Source organism: Atractosteus spatula, chromosome 23 (assembly GCF_055471065.1).
Source record: "Atractosteus spatula isolate fAtrSpa1 chromosome 23, fAtrSpa1.hap1, whole genome shotgun sequence".
NCBI lineage: Eukaryota > Metazoa > Chordata > Actinopteri > Semionotiformes > Lepisosteidae > Atractosteus > Atractosteus spatula.
In genome coordinates, this window is record NC_142728.1 from 7,924,639 (window position 1) to 7,949,225 (window position 24,587).

Genomic DNA, 24,587 nt, shown 5'->3' on the forward strand with positions numbered 1-24,587 from the left:
AGGAATGTAGGAGCAGTGTGCAGTCTTACTCACTCCCTGAAAACACAAAACAACAGCAACTTTAATTGTAAGAATTTACAATTCTTGTCATTAAAATCACAATAATAATTTCAATGAAATAAAAGCCCAGTACTGAAATTTATTGTGCAGAGAAACTGCACTGAAGCAACCGATTCAGAATCTAATTTCTATTACATGTTCCCTTTGCAATTAATGTCCCACAATGCAATTTGGAAAATGAGTGCTTATTTGGACTGTATGGATCAATTTAAAGGTATTCAAAGAAAAAAAATACATCTTTGTTCATGTAAATGATTTTTGTAATTGACTTTATTGAAACTATATGGTTTTGTTAATGGACATTATGGTGTGAATCTCTCAAAGTTCTTAGTTCAAATCTGACATTACTACAACTTCTTCTAACAAAATCTACTTTCTCTTTTGTTTAGTATTTTTATGACTTTCCAAGACCTTCCAATGAAGTTTTCAGTTATCCCAGGATTAGAATTGAATGTCTTTTGAAAATGCGAGTCTTATGCTCCAATGCAAAACCCCAAACTCTTTTATTGTGAAAAGTTAAGAGTCCCAAGTTTTAATCCATAAAGCCAGGCACTTTATAGCCTGGGTATATTTGTTTGCAGTTTTAACTAGTATCATCTGTGCTGTACTAAACCATAATTGAAAACGTAAAGGATACTGTCTTTTAAAAGGGGGTTTCCCAAACATTGTCCTAGAGTACTACATATTTTCTGGGGGTTTCTTTCTGCCAGCTATGCCACAAATTTTATTTAAACCATGATTTGAACTGTCAGATTTACAAATTCGTATTTGAAAGTTGTATAATAACACACAAACGTATAACACGCAATTGTTAAAATGCAACTCTCAACATATTTAAGCTTAAACCAAAGAATTCAAATTAATCTCATTATTTATTGGTTCCACTATATAGCCGAAAACACAGCAGGAACAAAAACCAACTAAATGACTAGGTCTCCAGCACTATGATTGGGACACAACTTTTTTTTTTTCCGCAAGGTTGCTTGGAATACATGCCAGCTAGATTTAACAGATTGATTCTTCCACCTCCCCGGTAGCTTCAGAAGTTTTAAAACCCTACAAACTGACACAGTCTTTTGAGAAGGTCTATGATATGCTGCTCCAACTCCCATGAAACTGGCTTTGGATACAAAGAAGCAGAGATGTAGTGTCAGACAGCCTGCAACACAGCACTTCATCTTCTGCCTTCAGGAGTCCTCTCCTTATTTCATTTTTCATTTTAATTCAATAAGATGTACAGCGTTTATGAGTTTTTGCTGTCAGGTTAACCCAGGGGATGCTATCTGCTGTTGCTCTTTTCCCCCTGCATTGTTAATGTTTTGTTTGTCTCCCTTCTCCCCTCTCACTAGCTGAGATTTGCTTCTCTTGCAACATTTAAATGATGCTAACGCATTGTTTTCTTTATGAGATCTGACATTAATGTAAAAAGAGCAATGTTTTTTCTTATTAGCACTGAGACTTGTGCGGAACCTGAACCGGGTAGGCAGCAAGACATATTAGATTTCGTCCCTGAATTCCTAATCGAATACAGTGCGCTTTAGTTTCTGTCTAGAAGGAATAATTTGAAATGTATATAGAGAAGCACTATCAGCGAACTTTAAAGTGGATCCAAAATACCAACCTAATTAACATCAGTAGCTTTCAATTTGCAAACTGTAGGTTGTTTCAGTGGTAATGCCAGCAGAATTAAAAAAATGTTTTAAGGGGGTGATAAATAACCTACTACCACCTAAACAAAGATCGCCTCTTAATTTAAATTTCCTCCAGTTTTTTAATGGCTGCTTGGAATTTCTAACATTTACAATCTGATGTTTGCCATATGTGACCTAGATATTCAAACTGCTGAAATGGACTTTTAAAGTAAGGCCAGACGTGTCTTATCAGAACTTCCAACCCACTTTAAGTGCAATTATTCAAGTAATAATACGGTGCCAATCGAGAAGATGAAATGTACAAAGGATGATTAATGCTTTTATAATATAAATGAGAATAAAAGAAAAAAGAGAAACCATTAGGAAGAAATATTTGGGAATTTAAAAATAGAAACTCCTCAAAAGTTTGCAGTTTTAGTGGAAGGGACATTCCCTAATTTTTTTTAAGTCGCTTACACTATCGACTACTAGCTAATTGAGATTTTATTATAACCTCGCTTCTACAGTAAATCCCTAGACTGTAGTCTCACGTGAGACTATGAGCTGTGAGCTGTTGGATGAGTTGTCTCTCATTGCAGAAAGGTTTAGGCGAAAAAACATATTCTACTGTATCTATTTTTTATATTTTCTTTTGTAACTGTTTAAATCAACGTGCAACAGATTTTTTACAAAACTGTTACTGTAAAGCACAGTACCCAACACTCTAGGGCCAGTGTTGGAATCATATTGTAAGGACTGCTTTCACTTTCTTGTTGTTGTTGTTTAGATGCTGCTGAATTGAGCACTGTATAGTCCCTGCTCTCCTGGGTGGTTTCTCCAAACCACTGTGAACTGATCCTCTTGATAAAGAAGCTTAATAGTCACAGTCCTGGCAACAAAAGAGAAATAAAGGTCAAAATCGGTCTGACATTATTTCTAGAACAAGACCGTGTAATGCAAAACCCAACCTAATAAAAGAACAAATGCAAAACAACCACTAACAGATTGAAAAAAAAACAAAAGGTTAGAAAAAACAAACAAAAGCACACTTCTTTTTGTCTTAAGTCATAAAACATTCCCGTTGACAAACACATACTCTAACTCCTCAATAACATGCCAGTCATCACTGAGATTTCTAATCGTCATCAGAGTAACAATTACAAAAAAAATACAGGAGACAGATTCAAAGCTGCGGTCTGCAGTAATCTGAAATGGGGCATAATTATATTTCTGTATATTACAAACTTTTATAGGTCAATGTCTTTACCAATCTTTGAATGAAAAAGTGACCTTTAGCTAAAAGTTTTTTTTTATATAAGAGCATAAAAACAATAGAGCAGTTTAAGAGCAGTTAAAAAACTCTCTTGGATTATTCGGCTCATCTAGCCCATTTCATAGCAAATTGATCCAAGGATTTAATCCTTTCTTGAAAGAAATCAGGGACTTTAAAGGACTGAGGGGCTTAGAGTTAAAAAACATGGGTGGGCAGTTTGTTCCACACTCCCACAACCCTCTGTGAAAGGATGCGCCTCCTGTTGTGGGTTTTAAACACACTTCCATACAGATTTAACTTGTGTCCTCGGGTTTTTGTTTCACTTTTGATTCTGAACACAAGGTTTTTCAAAGCCTTGTGGGGGTTTTTAATACCTGGATTTGGTCTCCTGGTCTTTTTCTCTGATCAAAAAAAGATGCATTTCTGTTAGCCTGGCAGTGTAGGACATTCCTTTAAGCCCTGAAATGTATCTGGTTGTTACTGGAGCAGCAGAATATTCTAAATGAATTAACACTTGATTTTAAATTCTGCACTTTTCTCTATACATGTACTGTGTATCCTAGCAATTTGTTTTGGCCTTTTTTAAGAAGGACTGGTAGCTCAAATTGTATACTTTTTGCCTTTTTATTTCCAGCTGCACCAAAATCAACACACAGTTGAAGACGAATACAGTACCTTTGTGATTTATATTTTGTGTCTAGTTCATAATATTTTAACAGAAATGAACTGCTTTAGGCAACATTTCTGATCTATAGTATCGCACTAAGGGCATTGCCGTTGGAGTGGGAGAGAGACTATGCTCTTGAAAAGGAAATGCTATGTATACTTACCACCTGTTTATTTTAAACAATTAAGCCCTATAATGTATTTCTTCATGCATCTTTACGCAGTCAACATCTTTTGTAGCTGCATATACCCAGGCGATTTCTTCTCCTAAGGTCTAATGTTTTTGTATCACATTAATAACCTCCCACTGTACCATTTCATTTTCTCTTTATTTTTGCTGAGTTAGATTTCTGTTTGCCTCTTGTTTCTGTGCTCTATGCCACTTTCTGCAGCATTTCATATTTTAAATCACCCCTGTGGTCCCCCCCAGTTGTGTTATCAGCACACATTTGGTTCCTGCACCGCTGACAAGAGTGCTCAGTGTCACAATCATATGCTGTGATGTTGTCCTCTGGTGCAGTATGAACATCTGAGCACATCTACTCAGCAAAACAATGCAGTAATCATCGGTGATAAGATGACTTACAGTATATAGTAAAATCTCTCTATATACTATATATATTTACAGTATATATATAGTATTAATAATTTAATAATGTAAATATATAGATCTCTATATACTGTAAATGATCATCTTCAGAATTTAATCTGTTAATCTGAGCAGTTTGAATTTCACTCTTTACTTATTGTTTTCAACCCTGCTAAGTTTTCAAAATGAATTAATTAACCCAAAGGAGATAGAATCTTGGCTTTTGTGAGCGCCAATATGTAAGTTTAATTAAGTTTAACACACTCAATCAAAAAGCCACAATAACAAGAATTCTATCCAAACCTGAGAGGTCAAGTTAAAAGGTTTCAGTCTCATCACCTCCATTGTTTCCGTTTTTACAATTGCAGAAGCTTTTTTTGTAGCATGTTAAAGGATGTAGTCAAATAAAATAGATTTTAAAAATAGCTGCAGATGAATTCTACAGTATATGGCAAGTGGACGGTGGCCATGTTGTTAATCAGAGCGCTGATGAACCTCACATCTCTTGTGCACAGTACTGTACATCCATCTGATAATCGCACATTACAGAAGCTGTGCACAGTGGTGGAAGTCACATATATTAAAAAAAAGAATAAGTATAATTTTCAGAAATACATAGCAGCTTAAAGAACTGAAGACTTTGCAGACCATACTCTGTAATCATCTAAATTATTTAATTCCTGCTGAGATAAGGTGTGTGGGTGAAGATAAATGTGCACGCTTAAGATCCTTTTTTGCTGTAATTGGTTTAGACGGTGTGTTGTTAAATTAGAAGAGAAACTAAATACTTCAGCCTTGTGAGCAGAATAAGTGCAGCTATTGCATTAACTTGTTCTTTTCTTTCTCTCATCGAATGAAGTTTATTTTGTTAATGTCAAAGCAGGTCATCTTTCTATTGCAGACTGATAAATAGAAGAATTGAAATATTCACCCACCACTATTAACTTGCAGAAGATCTACTTCTACTGCAGAAGATGTACTAGAAAGAAGGTGCACTCTTGAAAGCATATTTACATTTTTTTACAACTCTCTTTAAATAAAAAATGATATTGTTATAGAAAAATCCATTTTATCACTATCACCATTTTAACAATATTGATATTGACTGATAGTGCTGATGCATAGGTACAAAAAAGAATTACAGAAGTAAATATATACTATATATATACACAAATAAATGGTCCTATTTATATGAAACAGTTTCATACAAGAAATTAAATTAAATTAAATTTAAGTGACTCATCATTTCTCTGAGCTGAGAGCTTCTCGACATCAGTGGCATTCATGTCTTGATCTTTCATGACATGTTCAACAGGATGACATATCTGAGGAGATCTATAAAGCAGAAAGAAAAAGGACAAGAAAAAGTTGTCTTTTAACAAAACAAAAGAGAAACAGTCATATAGGATCTGTTTTTCCATTTTGTTGCAAATGCTCAAAATTTCACAATACTGTATGTCACACATTTTATACAAGTTTATGAGGCTACACCTTACGTACTACAACACTTCCAGTACAAGGTAAAGGTCCATAAAAGACATCCTTAAGATATTCCCAGGATAATATACTTTCTCTATTCTTATTAAACTTGAAGATCTCAGTTTATGCTTAGCTGTTAAAATTAATTAAGATGATTAATATAAACAATATTGTTTTTTAGATTAAGATTAATTTCCCATCGTGCATTCATTAGGCTGAATATAATTATTTTGTGAAATTTGTGATTTCATATAAAATGTGAATAAAATGTGAATACAGGGGTATTACTAAAAGAAGATTACAGTAGCTTTCTGAAACAGGTATTCCTAATGCTACAGTATATTACATTGGCAGAATCTAGTATAGTTAACAAACTTACTGTAACTGTCGTATATAACTAGTATATAACTAGTTAATAGTGTTTGTATACTGTATATAACAGCAATCTGCAGCATGTATGCCTTTCTGAAAATGGGGTCAGCCTACCTTAATATGAAGGTGTCTTTGGTTGTAAGTCTGTTCAAACACTACTAACAGTTTAGATGCTCCCTGGTACGATATGTTTATCCTTTCTGATTTATGGCAAATGCGCTGTGAGCACCCCACATATTACTGAGTTACAATATCTGGGTACCTGTAATTACTCCAGTACTAGTTTGTGAATCCCTCGAGTTCCAGCCACAGAACATGACCCTTACTAATTGAACCACCTCATTTTCTAGCAAGTCCTCAAAAGGCATACCTAGGTTTCTTTCTTTAATTTAAACACTGCTAATTTAAACATGTTATGGTTTCTAGGATTTGTCATGATGGTCTTACTCTGTAAAGCTATAGAGATGCTTAGAAAGAGGGAGTAAAAAAGAGATACTCTACTTGAGTTTGAGTTGGAGTGACCCTAGAGGAAGAAAAGAAGCTTGTTAAAATATTGCAAATTGGTTTTGTCCTGTATAAGGCTGTTTTTGCCCTTCGGAATGGCTTGATAGCTACATTCCTTGCTTAACCTTAAAGTGTACACATCTCTTTCTCTTGTCTCTGCTGAGATTTACTTTGATGATTCTTCTGCCCTGACGAGCATATAAAGCCCTTTATACAGGTATTTATTTGCTGAAAGTCTGGGGATCGTCTTGAAGTTAATAACCTTTACAATGCCCTCTTCTACAAAATGAATCGCCCAATTAATTGCGGTGTAAAGACCTTGACTTGGAGTGCAGTGTTTTATCATAAAATGGAGTGTTGAAATACAGGCGACAGAATAAAAATATGGTGTGACAGAAACATTTAATGGTATTAAAAGATTTTAAATCCTGGAAACATTAATTGACATGCAGAACTCCCGGACTAGAAAAAGAAACATATGGGAAAGAACTTGGTCTAACATTCCCAATTAATCATAAACACATTTAATGTTGTACATAACGTGCAAATTGGCAAGTACCTAATCCTACACATAAGCATTCAACTCAGGCACCATGGGGAGATGAAATAAAGCCCAGCAAATGTTTCAGATGGACACTATAACAACATCTGCCATTTGCGTTTTTTCTCCCATCAGTGAAGCATGCTTATCATTTTAAACACTTTCAAACTGTTAAACTTAATTATTATAGCCATTGATTTAACAATTGTAATGTTAAATAACTCTTCATTATTTTCAGTTGAATACCTGTCACGTGATTCTCCAAGAGTTTAGGATGGTTTTCATGATACTCTGAAATCCAAGATGCACTTAAAGTTCATCTCAATATCGTTATTAAATAATGATATTATTACATCTATTTTTGGCGTCTGCTTCATTCATTAGTAGGTGTTTTTGTTCCTAAAAACATTCTTCAATTTTCTTTTCTCATTTCCCCTTCCAATATCATTCTTTGTAGCCATGGGAGCATACTGCTTCTGTGCTGAATTGTCTACTAAATAATAATAGCAAAGCACAAGAATGGCCTCCAAATCACTGCTATAATTTATTATATATAATTGTTGCATATAATTATTCATATCTGCTTTTCTGCAGCAGTTTGTAATGTTGGTTTTCATGTATAAGTCTCAGGAAGGGAGCTATGCAGAGCTCAAAGGCTTTAAAAGGAATCAAGCCATTGTATTACAGGGCTGATCCTTGGTGAAATGGACACTTAATCCTTATTCACCCTGCTGTGAGTCCTCACTGTTCAGAACACAAGAATAAAGAGAACTGGATGTGACAAGCATTCCATAAGAGTGCAAAATACCTGCAGCGCCAGGGAGAACAAGAGCATCTACATTGTAAGGATCCTCTCAATATACTTAAAAATTAGTCTATCGGTTTTGTAGGCTATACAGTAATGTTTCTAAACTGATCACAATTTGAGAAGTAAGAAATCTGCCTTATCTCATCTTCCCTATTCCTTGTTTTTCTTTTAGGACTTCCTCACAGATCTTATGATGTCAGAAGTGGACCGTTGTGGTGAGAATGAACACCTCATATTCCGAGAGAACACCCTTGCCACCAAAGCAATTGAAGAGTATCTCAAACTAGTGGGGCAAAAGTATCTCCAGGATGCACTAGGTAAGTAAAGGAAGGCCACAAATTGACCTAGTAAAATCTATATCCTGGATAAAAAAACAGACCTATCTTTTGAAGCTGCTGTTGGAAAGGAGAAATGGCAATTGTATCTGGAAACGAGATAAAAAAAGGGCACTCATTCTGGGATAACATCTTTTCTGTTGATAGAAATTATGATTTTCCCTCCCTGCCTTTGTACATGGTGACATTTAAAGATACCCCTGGAGGTTATGTGGTAGAAAAGCAATAAAGTTTATCTTTCCTCCGAGTGTCCTTAAGCATCCAAACAGTGCAGTGCCAGTGTGTCTTTCCCTTTGTAATTTGAATTTATTTTTAGGTTGCTCATTCCCATGAGGAGTGAGTCCTTGAGAGTATCACAGTACCCCTACCATTCCACTGAAAGTGCAGCTGTAGTGCACAGAGGACCTGCAATTCCATAAATGTCCTACTTACCAAAAATTCCAGAGCAATTCCAGTGTTGTCTTTTAGAACACAGTAGAAAGCTTGTGAACTTTTTATGCAACTTCCTTCTTTTTAGAATAACTGAGAGAATACAAATGTTGTTGTTTTTTACTCTGATTACTTTTTTACTAAAAAAAGTAAAAACGTCTCTAATACGGTACACGAAGCTACATATTTTTTTGACAAATAAGCTTTCAGTATGCAGTTTATTGATCAAACATTTTTCTTTCAGTCCTTCTTTCACAGGTGAACATTATTGTGCCACCTGACCGCAATTCATTTTTAGATTTAATCTTCCATGTAAAAAATCTAAAATTTTTCCAAGAAGGTTTAGGGCCATCTAAGACAGAAAATAGGAGACACTTCTTGTCACAAAGAATTGTGGAAATCTGGAACCAAGTCATGCAGTTTAGACTTACTCCATGAAATCCTTTAAGAAATGGGTAGATACAGTAGGAATATTTGATCTTTAAAGTAATAGCAAGTAAATGTGCAAGAAAGGTCAATTAGTCTTCTCATTTGTAACCTTTCTTATGTTTTCATGTTTATATGTAACAAACAGTAACTGTTATCAGACTTGGAAAAGGTAAAAGGCAGTTCTTGTTAAAAAAATCTCCTTTTAATTCTGCGCTTTCATTTTAAAACATACGAATTGCACATAATATAAACATTTGCTTTGAACTAGATTTGAGGTACTGTAGGTTTAGGCTGTTGCATGATGACCATAGATTGCAGTGAGAACAGGAACTTTAATTTTGTGGATACATTGAGTTAATTGTTTCATTTCATGTGAATTATATAACATAATTTCAGTGCACCCAAGCATTAGTTAGCACAAATTATACTGGTTTCTTAAATAGAGCTGATTATGTAATTTGTTCTTTGAAGTTAGCATCATACAAGAGAAAAACTCCATGAACCCCCACAGTTATTCAGCTCTCTGTCCCTATATACATGTTTGCATGTACTGTATACAGTACATCTACAGTATACATGCATTGTACATCATTAAATAATTAATCACAACAACATAGATCATGAGACTTCTGCTTCATTAGTCTAAAATATTTCAGTTGCCTGAAATATTTTAATATATTGGTATACCATATTTATTGTATAAGGAAGCCATCATTAATATTAGCACCCACTCAGATCAGTTTATTAAGTGTAACTTGGGTTGTAATTTCACAATCAATATAGTTTTGCATTCACAAAAACCAAAGCACCCACCTCCAAGTATGTGGCATCATGCTGTATATCCTCGAGAAAGAGACATCTTCCCCAAAAGCATTCGTCACTTGAGCACTTACGGATTATGAAGAAAAGAGTGAGACAGCACTTCACAGAGCCAGTCTCATTGCAGGTGTTTAAGAGATCAAGCTGCATGTGATTACTTTCAGTTGATTACTTTTTTGGGCTAACGTCTATCATGAGTTTAAGTGGCTCAGTGAGGCCAGAAATTATCTTGGTTTCTATCTTGTAACGCGATCAACGATTAAAAGACTCCCCCGGGTAATCATTTTTACTGCGGAGTTGACAGGTGAAATAAAAGTGTAAAGAGCTTTTCTTAAGGATAAAACTGAGTTCACACGGGGGACTTGGACGTCTTGACCTCCTGGTAAGGGAAGAAGGCCTGCAATTCTGTGCTCCTCTAGATCCCTTTGACACATATCTGTACTTGCCTATTTCTATCTACTGTATAAAGTGTGTACCTACCCATAATAATTAATTTGCATTGCATAAACTTTAAAAAGAGCAACAAGTCACCTTTTGCTGCATGTGTAGTTGCATCAATTTATAATCCAAGCCTCTCATACATACCAATGAACTGGGCAGATGTAGTCTTTGTTGTGCCTCTCTGGGTCTGTCGCACAATTGGTAGTCAGACGTTGCATCCAAGCACAACATCAAATCTTTCTGCGTGGAATGAACGATGTACAGTATTTCGCACCAACCAGTATTTTCCCAACCAGCCAGAACCTCTGAATTCCCCTTGCTCCAAGCGGACCCAGTAAGCAGTGAGCATCAGTTCAGCACACCAGCTGTGAGACTGAAGTGTACTTGGTGGTCCTGCCATCCACAGTGACCACTTTTTCCTGGTGTGAAGGGTTGGCCAATGTCACTACAGAGAAATGTAAATAGTTGCATTAAAAAATCATTAATGGAGAGATCACTCCTGCCAGTTTATAAATCAGCTATCCCTGATGCTCCCCCAAACGTCCTCTGCTCATTCTTTGCTAGTGTTCTTGGCAGAATACTCCAGCTACTTAGCTCCCTGATTAGTCCCTCTGATACTCACAGCTCGGTGCTAGATTTGTGTGAACCCGTTTTACACATTCTGGGTGTGTGAGAGAAGGGAAGATTAAAGAGAGCCTGTAGAAGTTTGAATTCTGCATTTTTTGGGGGGGACGAAAGACCCACATACAGTATAAAAACAGATTAGGCTTCGAGATGAAGGATGGCCAGTTGAATCTTTAATGAAGAGATTGAATCGTGTGCAGGACTGGCGTCCCGTCCGGGGTGTACCCCGCCTGGGACCCTTTGCTTGCCTAGATTGGCTCAGGCTCCCCTGCAACCCTCAATAGGATAAAAGCGGTTAGAAAATGGACGGACGGGTGAATGTTTTCCAAGCAATTTTCTTGTTTTGTTTTACAAACGTATTGGACAAACAAAAATATTCTTTTTCTTGAATCCTTTCCATATGAATTCCTTTCAACATTCTCTCATAGTCCTTCCTAGAATGGGGCTCTTACAGAGAGCCTTGTTTTATAAGGCATCACCAGCCAAGACTCGGTTCATACTCATAAAACGTTATTTTTAGAGTATGAGGTTCAATCCATATTCAAATTTAGACACTATTACATAATTTTCTTTTTGTATCAAATTCATTCCTTGGAAAGTGTATTTTTCACTCACTGTCAGTACATGCATATTTTTGTGCAAAACCACGTTTCAAAGACATCAGATTACAGAACTGTAGTTTTATACATTAAAGTAAAAAATATATATATTGTATACCTTTCTTTAAAAAAATCTACTATTGATACCATACAGTACATTCTTTACAAAGGCACACTAAGCTCCAAATTATGTTAAATGTCCAGTTATTGAACATTATACTACCTATAAGAGAGGTATGTTCACATCTTTGCTGACATGTTGTATCTTAAGCACAGTAATTGAATAAAAGACTTATTTAGTTGTTTCATGGGATTATGTTTCCTAAAGAAACTTCACTGCATTTACTGTATTTAAGTGTTGAATGAATCTTCTAAATAAGAAATGTTTAAATTGGAGAAGTAAATCCTTTTAAGGTTTTGCATGGCTTGGTGCCAGAGTTACTCAGTGACCTGGTTCAGAGAAACACTGCGAGCAGAATTTACATGCGCCAAAAGATGCTAATCTCCTGCGTGTTCTTTTCTAACTCTCTAATCCTAGGTGGGTCATCATTGAATTGTTTCATGGTGTAGTGGAAGCATAAAAAAAATCTTGGCCACTCAGGCTGTTGCTTCAACCTTAATCCTTTGCAAAGTTTTTGTAGATTTTCTTAATTTTAATGTTTAATTGTAAGAATTTTTCTTTTCGCCGTTGAAACTGTTTATGCTCAAAGATTGGGCAGCTGAGCAACTTCATGCTAGGCAGGTGTACTGGGACAGATAAGGCATTACATCTGAAACAGAAATTGGGGTCCTGCATAAACCAAGATGATGAGCTAGCCTGCAAATTCCTTAACTTTTAAAAAGCTGCTGCTTATGAACTGCTGCACCAATTAAATTGAAAATTGGCAGATTGCATTAACGACCAAGGCATTTTGAAATTTGCACCTAAAACATTTTGCTCTTCTATGATGGTTTTTATACTTGCACCTGCTGCTGAAATGTTCTTAGAAACACAGCCCACTACACAAACTTCCCCTGCTTAAAATATGTGTGTACAATTAACTTAAATTTATAGGTACAATTCTATTACACAAGGATGAAAATACATGAAAACTGGGTTCCTGCATAGGTTATCTGACTGCAATTTCTTCATTATGCAGCCAGTCATAAGCAAGTTCTCCTGTTTACAGTGCGTTTTGGCCAAATGATTTCAAACTTGGTAAGTTAATTTTAGTGTCAAGGCAAATATGCCAAAATGGCATTCCTGCCTAAACCACCCACCTGCCAGTCATTGTCTTTGCTAAATCTGAACTAAATCTTGTAAATTTCACTACTGATTGATTTCATCATACCTGCTTCTTAATTTCTCCTCATAGGCTCCCAGAGTTACTTTCTACACCTACTGTAACACATCATCACCTACTTGGTCAAATACGACCTGTACCGCTAACTGTTCTTCAAATGTCGTTTTCGCTAATGATCTCAAAACGCAATAGTGATATTTCTAGTTTCCCCTTAGTTTACTTGGCGTTTACTCATATTGTTAAAGCAGTGGTAGGGAGTTGCTTAGAAGCCTTCAAAACTGCTTGCAGTTTTCTACTCATTTTAGGATTCTGAGTTTGAACAAAATGTGGGGCACTAGGAGAAACACATTTTGGTGGTTCTATGAATATTCTAAGCAGCCTGTCATTTTCAAAGTTACAGATGTTAATTTAATTTCTTTCTTCTTATGGGAATCCATGGAAAGGTAAATTAATTTCATAGATATTGTGTGTGATTAATTTTGCATGTCTTGCTTTTGACACTCTGAGGGATATATCTGTCACAATGAAAAAAACATTCACTTGAAAGATACAAAGCCATTTGGTTTTAATAGATGCAGTCAGTGTATTCTATAATGTTGTATTTCCTGTTATGATGGGAGGAATATACTGTATATTATTGTTTGGCAATTTTTAACATCCCAGATATTTAAGTCTATGCAGAAGTATTCTGTTTAAATAAAAGATCTGTCTTAAACTGTACTTAAATTCTGTTGTCCAGTTTTATTTTGAGCTGTTTTTAAGGATTTCTAACCTTAATCGAGGCGATTCTCTATATTTGACTGTAACTTTGCAAGAGGACTGTATGAAAATACTAAATCCAAAGAATTTTAAGTAAACACATTTCTTTCACTTTGTTGACAACTTGCTTTCATTTATTTTGAGTTGTTTTTTTTTCCTTTATTGCAAAATCAATTTGACTTTGAACATGCTAATTTAATCAAAGTTCATAATTTTTATCATTTCAGTTTTCATTTTTACCAGCTTCAGTTTTCAAATGATAGAAATCCTTAGGCCATAAAAGGAAAATATATTTTTGTTATGCTGTGAAAAAATGTTTTGTAAATACTGTATAAAACATATTACATCAGAGTTTAAAGTCCATGTTGAAGACTGTATGAAGACTCTTCTTAGTTGCTTGAATCATTTGCCATTATTGCACTATCTGAGTCATGTCTTGGCCACTATTTCTATATCCACACCAAAAGAAAATCAAACTTTGACTAAGAGTACTCTTGATAGACTTGATGCTCTTCATAACCATTTCTTGAACACAGAGGGCAGCACCCTATGTGCTATTATAGTAATTTCATTTTATTAAAAGTGAAGTATTAGGTACATTTGTTGTGTGTTTAAAAATATAATTCATTTTTTATTACGCACCACTGAAAAAGGAGCAAAAACATCTACTTATGTGGTGTATTCCACCTTATATTTGAATAACTTGAAAAACGCAAAGAACATGCTGCTCCCTCCCAGCACATTTCTCTATGATTGCCCAAGCAATTAAGGAGATTTTTGTTTTTCTGGTTCTTTACATTATTAGGATAATGCAGGAAGCAATGGAGTATTTTTTTTTCTTGTATGAATTTATAATGTGTGTATATATAGTTTGCGTTGGAAGGCATGCTAAAAGGGGTTCGTTAATGATTCAAAGAAGATTCATTAACCAGCAACTTGCAATGAAATCACTTTTTTTTTACACCGTTAAAGAATCAAACCCTTCTTTCTCTTCTAGGTGAATTCATCAAGGCCCTGTACGAGTCAGATGAGAACTGTGAGGTGGACCCCAGTAAAAGCTCAGCTGCAGATCTCCCAGAGCACCAGAGTAACCTGAAAATGTGCTGTGAACTGGCCTTCTGCAAGATTATCAACTCCTATTGGTAAAAAAACTGCCATTTTCAATAGTTAGCCATCTTTTGTGACCTAAAACCAAACTATATGCTATTTGATTTGGACATTTTCAGCCATGATAACACATCTAAAATATTTAATTCAAGTAGCATTGTGTCAGCATGCATAGGCTGCAAAGGAACAAGTAAAGGTTTATCCCAGGCTGAAAAGAGAAGAAAAGCAACACAACGTTTCGGCTGTGGAGCCTTTTTCCATACCCAAAGAAGCCTCCACAGCCAAAACATTGTTTTTTTTTCTTCTCTTTTCAGCATGGAGCAAACCTTTACTTGTTCCTATAAAATATTTATACACACAGCGTCCTGCTGATTACCCATCTTTCTCCTAGGCCTGTCTACCAAGTTCAAGTATCCACCTTGATCCTCATGTGAATTGTTTACTGTTGATTTAGAGGCAGCAAAACAAACCTCCAAGACTAATATCCTGTTTCTGAAAATTAAGATGTCCATATTAGAAAGACTTTGTTCAGGACTTTTAGATTTAGCTGCTGTAGTTGCCTTTATTCTGGGCCTGCCAGGCCCAGGCAGGAGATGGACCAGTGTAATCAGACACTGCAAGCTCACAACACAAACAGCTGATCTAAAGCCTCACAAGGCAGGTTCAGCTCCCACTGCTTCCATTTACACTGTCAAAGTCAGGAAGCGAGCCAAGGAAACTGTCCATCTACGGACACACTGGGTTCAATCAGCACCTGGTCCACTGTGCACTATCCCTTGAGGATTTCCAGACCAGCAGTGAATGTCACTACCCAGATTCCAGCCAAAATTCAATCGGTGATATTTGGAATGCAACCTACACGCTGAGAGGAGTTCTTCGTCAATAGAATATGCAATATTAAAAAGATGAATTTCCAAGCAATGACATGTTACAGTATTAAAAATATAAATAACACTAGATAACCTGATATACTGTACCAATTGCTTGATATGTAAAGTACAGTAGGTACTGTAGCATGTACTGAAGTGTTTTAATACTGGCCTGTTAACTGTTAAATATTTTTTTAAATTAAATTCAAATAATGATGTCCTTTCTAGAGTTATAGATTTTTTTGAATAAGTAGCTTCTTAGTCTGTTATTAGCAGTAAACTAGTAGCATATTTTTCAGTGGACTAAACAGGCTTGGTTGACAACAATAAACGAGGAACAGCAGTTGATCCAATTAAGCCACTACCTCTATTTTTCTATTAGTTATGGCTTAAAGGAAAGGGAAGCACTGAAATTTTTATTGGGGTTCACCTCACCTGAGCAAATAATTCAGCATTTGCTGAGGGATGTTATTAAGATTAATTTCATTTGACTGACAGCAAGGGCCGGCTGCACTTTGAAATATGCACAGGAAAGATTTGGAACATGAAAACCAAGCTTCTCATGAGATTCACTCTGAAGTGAGATATGTGGCCCCATTAGTGGATGTACACTTCCCAGCATACAGTTTCAGACTATTAGGCACAAGAGAGGAGGAAATATAAAAGCCTTTAGGAATTTAATCTATCAACAGTAAAATGCTGTGCCCTTTTTATCTTAAAAGCCAGTCTTGATTCTAAAATTGCCCAGGCAGTTCTTTTAATGGTACTTGGGTCCAGGCAAAGTAGATACCGGCTGAAAATGAAGATTTAGAGTCTTGCCCTGTGTTCACGTATCTTACAGCTTTTTTTTGCAAGACTCCACATACACATTAGTGGATTTGCTGACCACCGCCCTTTCAGTTCTACTCAAAGGCTACAATGATTGAATTCACTGATATACACAAAATCCACATATGCTTTGGAACTGGTGAATGTACAGTACTCTATGGATTGTTACAAAGCAAGTCCAAGGTCTTGGAAATGAAGAAGGGATTATGACCTACTCACAGATCTGCAGCACTAAGGTGTTTTGTAGGCTTGATCACTACTGCTACTACTTTGTAGATATTCCATTTCAGTCTTTGGAGAAGTATGGAGGTCTGAGGTTTTTCCAGTTTCAAGTATGAAATCTAAACCTTTTCTTAATTCACATTCGCAGTCATGAGACATTACTGTCATCCATCCATTTTGTAACTGTTTTGTAGTTGATCCCAGCAAGCAACCAGCACAAGGCAGAGTTCACCCTGGATGGGACACCAGTCCATTGTAGGGACATACAGACACAAACACAGACACAGACACTCACACCAGGGCCAGTTTTCCCAGAAGACAATTAACCTACCAGCATGTCTTTGGACTTTGGGAGGAAACCAGAACTCCCAGAAGAACTCTACACAAACAGAGAACATACAAACTCCACACAGATAGCTCCCCAGGTCCAGTAATTGAACCCAGGGCCCCAGCATTGAGGCACTGATGCTAACCACTGTGCCACCATGCCACCTTTCATTATGGTCGAACCCTACTAAATGTGGGTGTTTGTCAGGAATCCTTCAATGGGATAGCCATAGCTGGATATACAATAGGGTATTCTTCAAAGTTTAGCTGAATTAATTTGACTAAAGGAGTCAAATAAAGAAAATTCAGAACTTCAGATTATTAGATGAACTGATTTTCTTTTGTCTATACCTTCCCAAGCCTATGAGAACAGAGACATCTGCAATATGACTCAGGTATTTTAAAACACTGTCATTAATGTACAGTGGTGCACTGTTGGGTCCTCAGTTTGATGTCCCTGTGTCTGCATGAGGTTTTCTCCAAGTGCTCCAGCTTCCTACCACAGCCCAAAGACATACTTCCCAGGTTGTTGGGCGTCTCTGAATTGTCCTTTGTTTGCTTGCGTGAGTGAACACATGTGCTTGGTGCCCTGCAGTAGACTGGTGTCTCGTTCAGGATGTGGTTCCGCCTTACGTCCTGTGCCTGCTAGGCTGACCTGCAGCTCACCGCAACTCTTTTGAGGGTGAAGCAGTTTTTGGAAATGGGTGGTATAAACTGTTGTATCCTGGGGCAGCTGCAAACAGATGACTTCCTGTCTCTGTTCCAAACAGTGTTCCATGTGAAATTCTGTGGAACACTAGAGATTCCTTCATTTTACATTCCTAGCATGCAGAGAGGAAAAAAACCCACACCAAAGGTGGAAGAAAAAGTTGGGGTTTTTTTACCACTGTTTTGTCCTCTGCAGCGTGTTTCCTCGTGAGCTGAAGGAAGTGTTTGCTTCATGGCGCCAGGAATGCAGTAACCGGGGGCGACCTGATATCAGTGAGAGGCTCATCAGCGCTTCATTATTCCTGCGGTTCCTGTGCCCTGCCATCATGTCGCCCTCCCTCTTCAACTTGCTCCAGGAGTACCCCGACGACCGCACGGCCCGCACTTTGACCCTCATCGCGAAGGTCACCCAGAATCTGGCCAACTTTGCCAAGTGAGTGCTGAACCAGGGCTGCGACCTTTCACCCAGTGCTGTGTACTTAGGAACAGCAAAACACACAACTCAATAATGAAGATTTCTTTGATCTATTTTTCACAGGTTACCCACCTAACGTCAGAGAACCCAAATTAATTTTGGGTCTTGAATTAATTTTGAAAAGCAGTTCTAACCAAAGTGTTTGAAACTTGGTGTTAGGTTACATCAAAGTGTGAATGCCCAATAGATTTTATATTACATGTTTTTATGTAGATGGACAATACTAAAAAAATAAAGGCTGTACTTCTATAGTGTTATATATATAATATAGTTTAATATAACTATAGTCTGAAGTATTAGTTTTATTGAGTTTTGTACAGACACCCCCTTGTGCAAAGGTGGTTGTATTAACCCTGGGCTAAATGTACAGTTGCCCTGGGTTCCTGAGTCACACCTCCTATAGTTTGGTATCAGATTAGTCAGATTAGCAACATTGTGCTTAACACTTGCTGAAAGGTTCTCTTGCAGTTCAGAAAATATTACTTTGTTGTCCCATTCCATTCCGTCCAAGTGTTTCAAGTCTGCCTTTCATTAACTAGGCGTATCTATGATGAACAGATGAAGTGTAGCTTGTCAAAAATCTCTTCTCTGCAAAGGCCCAGAAGCTTTCAGCCTTGGCTAATAAAGGTCTCAGTAGAAAAGATGTTCATGTACTATAGAAGAAACATTAAGTATGAATATAGCTTTGATAAGATTTTGAATGATGCTGCTGCCAGCTTCTGTGAATTGATTTGCTCTTTTAGCTTTTGATTAGTCATTACCAAGGTGCTTTTTTAAATATGGTAGAGAAAATGTAATAACCTTTGTCCGTTTTTTACACATCTTACCAAATTACACTGGCCAGAATTTGGACAGTAAACAATACTGCTGATACAAAATGAATCCAGCAAAATGCCTGCTGCCTCAGACTATATTGCAGCACCCCTATTCCTACAATGATCATGGCATCATGCATACCCAAAAAACATCTATGTAATAGCATCCAGGTACTTTCCCAGGCTTAAAGAAATGTCCTGCACCGACAGGCTAAAAAAATTGAATCTATTTGGTCTTGAACAGCAAAGACTGTAAGCCAATTTCTTTCTCATATTCAAAATCCTCTAAACGGTTGACAAAATCATTTCAGTGTACTTCACAGATCATCGCTAAAACACAAACCAGAGGAACAGAAGTTTAAGGAAAGTGTATTTAAGGCAGTTCATTATGTGGTTTTTTGGGGGTCTGAAATAAGACACCGAGTCACATTGTTGAAACTGATAATCTAGCTTTTGACCCAGTTTGTAGCCATATTCTTATGTTTTTATAAACAGTATGGTTAAACCCACAGTATTTTGCACACAAAAAAAACAGCCTGCTGTCTGCATTGCATAGGTTTGGCAGCAAGGAAGAGTACATGTCCTTTATGAACCAGTTCCTGGAGCACGAGTGGACCAACATGCAGAGATTCCTGCTGGAGATCTCTAACCCTGAGACCATCTCCAACACGGCCGGCTTTGAAGGCTACATCGACCTGGGGAGAGAGCTCTCCACACTGCACTCGCTGCTGTCAGAGGTCGTCTCGCAGCTTGAGCAGGTAATTCGGAGCCCCAGACAGCAACGGCTGCAGGCAGAGAGTTATTCAGTTTATTTCTTGGTGATTGGATTTCTATCAAACACGTAACTGGTCTGTGAATGTTAAAACACAAACAGATGCAATCTGGTGACCATTTTAAGTGACCAAAACAAAAATGTATTAAGATGTTGCTTCAGCTTGTAGCACATTGGATTGAGATTGCTTATTATTGTGGTGGAATAAATTAATCTTTAGATACATCTGGTAGATCGGTAATTTAAAATTCTGACTTCAAGATTTCAGATGTATTATAATAGGTTTTGATATTGATATACAATATACTGTAGTGCCTGATGAGGCAGGAAAATATAAAGTAATAAATTACAGCTCATTTAATATATTGAAAATGTCATTTTCCGGTATTCTGTATGTATTTTGAGGAATATACGATAACGCATACTGTACATCATTCTACAAAAGTAATAGGGAAACTGCATTGCATAATAAAGGTGTGCAGCGCTTTGTTTTCTGAAGCTGAAGAATGGGTTTTTTTGTGTTTGGTGAGTTTCTTCCTGTTCTGGAATAATGCAAGACAAGCTGGAGTTAAAGGCTAATGCACTGTCTTGATTAGATTTTTTTTTACTTTAATGGACTTGAAATCTATTCTCACCGTTATGTTATCTAAGCTGATTAAAAAAACCTTCGAAGTGTGATGGTTTTTCAGAAGAAGAAAAAAGAGAGAGCAGTGTATTCTCACACACTGAAAGTTTAAAAAAACAAATGAGAACTTATAATATTGCAGACTCTTTCAATGTGCTCTTTCAAAGCAGATGTGCAGGGTAATATTTTATTTGTCCAATATTATTTTATTCTTACAATAAGAGTGCTTATGTAAAGAGATGGAAAAAACAGACCTTCATTGATTAACTTTAGATGGTTTGGTGGTTTAATTTTCTTGAAAGAATTAATCAAAGGTATTGCTTTTTATTTGCATTTCTTTTTAAAATCACATTTGCTTTCCTAGGTAACGAGGAGTATGTACATAAAGCAGTGTTCATTTATTATTCTACTACATCAGGATCATCAATAACCTGGCGGCTGTTATTTTCCAGAAAGGGGAAAAAGAGAGTAAAACAGCCTTTCCTCTTCTCCTCCTGCAGGGTACTGCTTCCAAGCTGGGACCCCTGCCACGTGTCCTGAGAGATGTGAACACAGCACTTACTAACCCGTCGAGCGTGCAAGTCTCTGTCACCTCTGAGCGTGTGGCCTCTCCTCCCACTGCTGGCTGTAGCATCTCCACAGGCCTGCAGAAGATGGTCATTGAGAATGATCTATCAGGGTAAGGGAAACTGGATCAAAGCAGGCATGTTCTTTCCAGTCTGCTGGGGAAAATGTGGACATGCTGACAATTCTGTAAATGAAGTACCGTTTCCTGCTGATGAGTCAGAGGTGACTTCACAGCCTTTTTTTCTGAATATGCTGTTTCTCTTGTTTAGCTGATAAAACATACAATTTATTTTATGTCACAATGTAAAATCCCTCTTACTTCTTTGCACTGTCGTGGCAATTGTTTTGATATCTCAGTACCTGATAATAAAGATCACTAAATTATATATTGGCGAACACACTTGGCCATGCTCCTTGGACCACACCTACACCATCTACCTTATTATGATTTCTTATTTATTGCACATCTACAGTCATTGTTTACATGTCTGCATTGTTTACATTCAAACTGTTTACTTGTTTATTTGTACTGTACACTGTCTACTGTTCGTTTGTATATTGTCTTGATGTACTGTCTGCACTTTGTGTTTTTACACTTTTTAACAATCGAGAAACTTTCTGTAAGAATTCCATTGAACCAGTTCAAATTCATATATTTTTTAATAAATTATGTTTTTTAATTTAGAAATTTAGGATTTTTGTATTTTGTTCCCTGTCTGTTGTATTCAAAGGGCCTTCTGTGCTACTGCATAACAATATGCAACATCTCATAAAAGTGAGGTGCTGTAAAATTGGGTTCCTATCAGTTTAAAATACATAGTGTGTACCAAAAGGTACCAAAGTTTAAAGTTGGAGCCAGTTTGCCTTTTATAGATTTCCATTCTCCATGTATTTTATCAATTAATGGTTTCCTGTTTTATTGTAAGCCCTTTGAGAAAAGGGTTTGGATCATTTTTTTCTGAGATCAATACATATACTGGAATTAAGTACTATCGTGATGTCTTCTTTGACAATGATGTCCAATACCTGCCAGCACGGCATTGAGATTTATGTTACAAACTTAAAATACTGTCTGCGGCTCCTTTAGTGACCATGCAAAGCCAACCAGACTGAGAAAGGTTTAAGACAACTGTGATTCTGAGCTCAATGACTTACAGAACTCTGTGTTCCTTCATAGACAGTCAAGCCAGTGATTAGTTTTCTTGTGAGGAAAAGGTGTATGTTTTTTTAACTTAATCTTAATCTCGTCATAGTAAGTCATAAGGGGAACTCTTTGTTTAGTACTTTATTTCTTTACTATCCCAAAACAAAAAGGATCCCTGAAACTGTTAATAAATTGAGGTTTGCTCAAATAAAGTCAAAAAAAAGTTTGATTTTAGTAAATGGTAGTTGAAGAATGCATCTTTTGAAAATGTCTGTGTCGTTTCTCACCACGTGCCCTGGCTTTCTTGTGAATTTTGTTTTTTAGCCTGGTTGATTTCACACGGCTGCCATCACCCACCCCCGAGAACAAGGATCTCTTTTTCGTCACCAGAAACTCGGGTGTGCAGCCCTCCCCAGCTCGGAGCTCCAGCTACTCCGAAGCAAACGAGCCCGAACTGCAAATGCCCAACGGCAGCAAGAGCCTTTCCATGGTGGACCTGCAAGACAATCGCAGCTTGGAGAGTGGGCCCAACGCCGCAGGCGTTGGAGACTCCCTGAATGACAGTCAGTCGTCTATCGGACAGCTGACAGGCGGAGTGTGGTCTGCACGGACGCCACAAGGAAACGCCAACATCGGGCCAACGATGAGGAGGGCTGGTCAGACTCCCACGACACCCAATTCCGAAAACCTGCCGGGCCGACCGCAGCTACTGGCCCCGTTATCGTTCCAGAACCCCGTGTACCAGATGGCGGCGGGCCTGCCCGTTTCCCCTCGCGGGGTTGGCGACTCGGGCTCCGAGTGTCACAGCTCCATCAGTTCCCAGAGCAACAACGAGGACGGCGTGGCCAACAAGGTGGGCTTCTTGAACCAGGCCAACAGCGAGGACTTTGCGCGGCGCTCGGGGGAGTTCACAAGGAGGCAGCTCTCCTTGACGGAGAGTCAGCACCAACCCACCGTTCCCCGGCAGAACAGCGCTGGCCCCCAGCGCCGGATAGACCAACCGCCCCCTCCAGTCACCAGGGGGCGCACCCCTCCCAACCTCTTAAACACGGCACCCTACCCCAGGCCCTCCAGCGGCAGTATGATGTCATCCTCTCCAGACTGGCCCGGCAGTGGCGCGAGATTAAGGCAGCAGTCATCTTCCTCCAAAGGAGACAGTCCAGAGACAAAGCAGCGCGCCATGCACAAGCAGGTGAGCTTGACCGGTCCAACCAGAATAATACAAATTGAAATTGTGTTTCTTTTAAATCCCTTAAAAGTTTTTTTTTTTAATTTCTAAGTCAATGTTTATTAATACAGGTTAATACCTGGATACTCTACCTAACTTCTAGGAAAGTCAGTAGTGAAAACTTCCTTGCAACGGACTCATTTAATGTTGAGAGACGTGGACAAGCCTATTTTTACTATGGAACATATAATCACAGTTGTCTTTTACATTCAAACACTAAAAGATTTACAACAAATAGGAAAAGTCTAGCCTCAGAGCTGCACACCAACAGGACACCACAGGATATTAGGCAGAGGATGAAGCATGTTCTTCTGCTCAGATTGGGAGGCTGGGAATGAAGTGCACAAACACAATTAATTTTCTGCATCATTGTACCTTCCAGAGTAGTGATTAAATGCCCAAACTCATTGTTTACACTACTTTGCTGAACTCTTCTTGAATGAATCTTCATTAAATGCCCGTCAAGTATAACCCATCTCAGCAGATAGTAGTCCTACCTCCTGGAAAAGAGCAGAACAGCTCTCTTTTGATCTATATGGTAGAAGAAACTCAATATTCCAAGAATATTCCTCCTCATTCACATTTCCTTCTTTCATTTTGTTTTTACTTGTTGATACCAACATTTGAAAATTTAAGAGCTGCATGTGCACACTGAATTGATTGTGCTATTCTTACACTTACCATTTTAAGGTTATGAGTAAGTTATGCATATTATGTAGAATGCAGAATTCAGAACTCAAACGTTGAATAGCAGTTCATGCAATTCATTGCTAGTGCCAGAGTCCTGCCCTGCCTTTGCAGAGGTTTTCATAAGCAGCGTCAATATTATAAATCCCCCTGCACAGAATCCTGCCTCCCAAGGTATAGAGATATGTTATGTAATAAGAACTGAGTCAGATCCTTGAAATAGCTATACTAGAAGGAACTGAGCCCACATTATTTCATTCTGTGACATGTTGCAGATGGGAATGATTTGGTCACTAACTGTGTAGTATGCCAGGCATTTGTGGGTCATCCAACTGAGTCAGTCAATCAGTTATTGATGAGAGAGGGGTAGGGTCATAATGAGTGCTCCAATCTTTAAAGCTTTCCATGTTTTATTGATAGAGTCCTACACCATTAATAGCAGAGATCTGTCAGCAGCCCTGCTTGAGTCTTTGTAATTATATGGATCAGTCATTACTATCAATCTGTGTTTTCTGGTGAAGGTCACTAGAAGAGCTCCTTTACAATCAGAGTGATTTGTCTTTCATACAGGA

At 37.5% G+C, this 24,587-nt stretch overlaps 1 protein-coding gene across 6 annotated transcripts in view; it reads left to right on the forward strand.

Annotated features, from left to right (window-relative positions):
• Positions 1-24,587, forward strand: part of LOC148816100 (disabled homolog 2-interacting protein-like) — a 365,406-nt gene that overhangs the window by 324,407 nt on the left and 16,412 nt on the right. For all 6 annotated transcript variants that reach the window (XM_088940452.1, XM_088940447.1, XM_088940449.1 and 3 more), the window contains 6 exons: positions 8,096-8,240; positions 14,639-14,783; positions 17,899-18,135; positions 19,549-19,750; positions 20,890-21,068; positions 22,425-23,292. In XM_088940452.1, the coding sequence (XP_088796578.1) occupies positions 8,096-8,240; positions 14,639-14,783; positions 17,899-18,135; positions 19,549-19,750; positions 20,890-21,068; positions 22,425-23,292 (1,776 nt within the window). The remainder of the gene's footprint in view (positions 1-8,095; positions 8,241-14,638; positions 14,784-17,898; positions 18,136-19,548; positions 19,751-20,889; positions 21,069-22,424; positions 23,293-24,587) is intronic.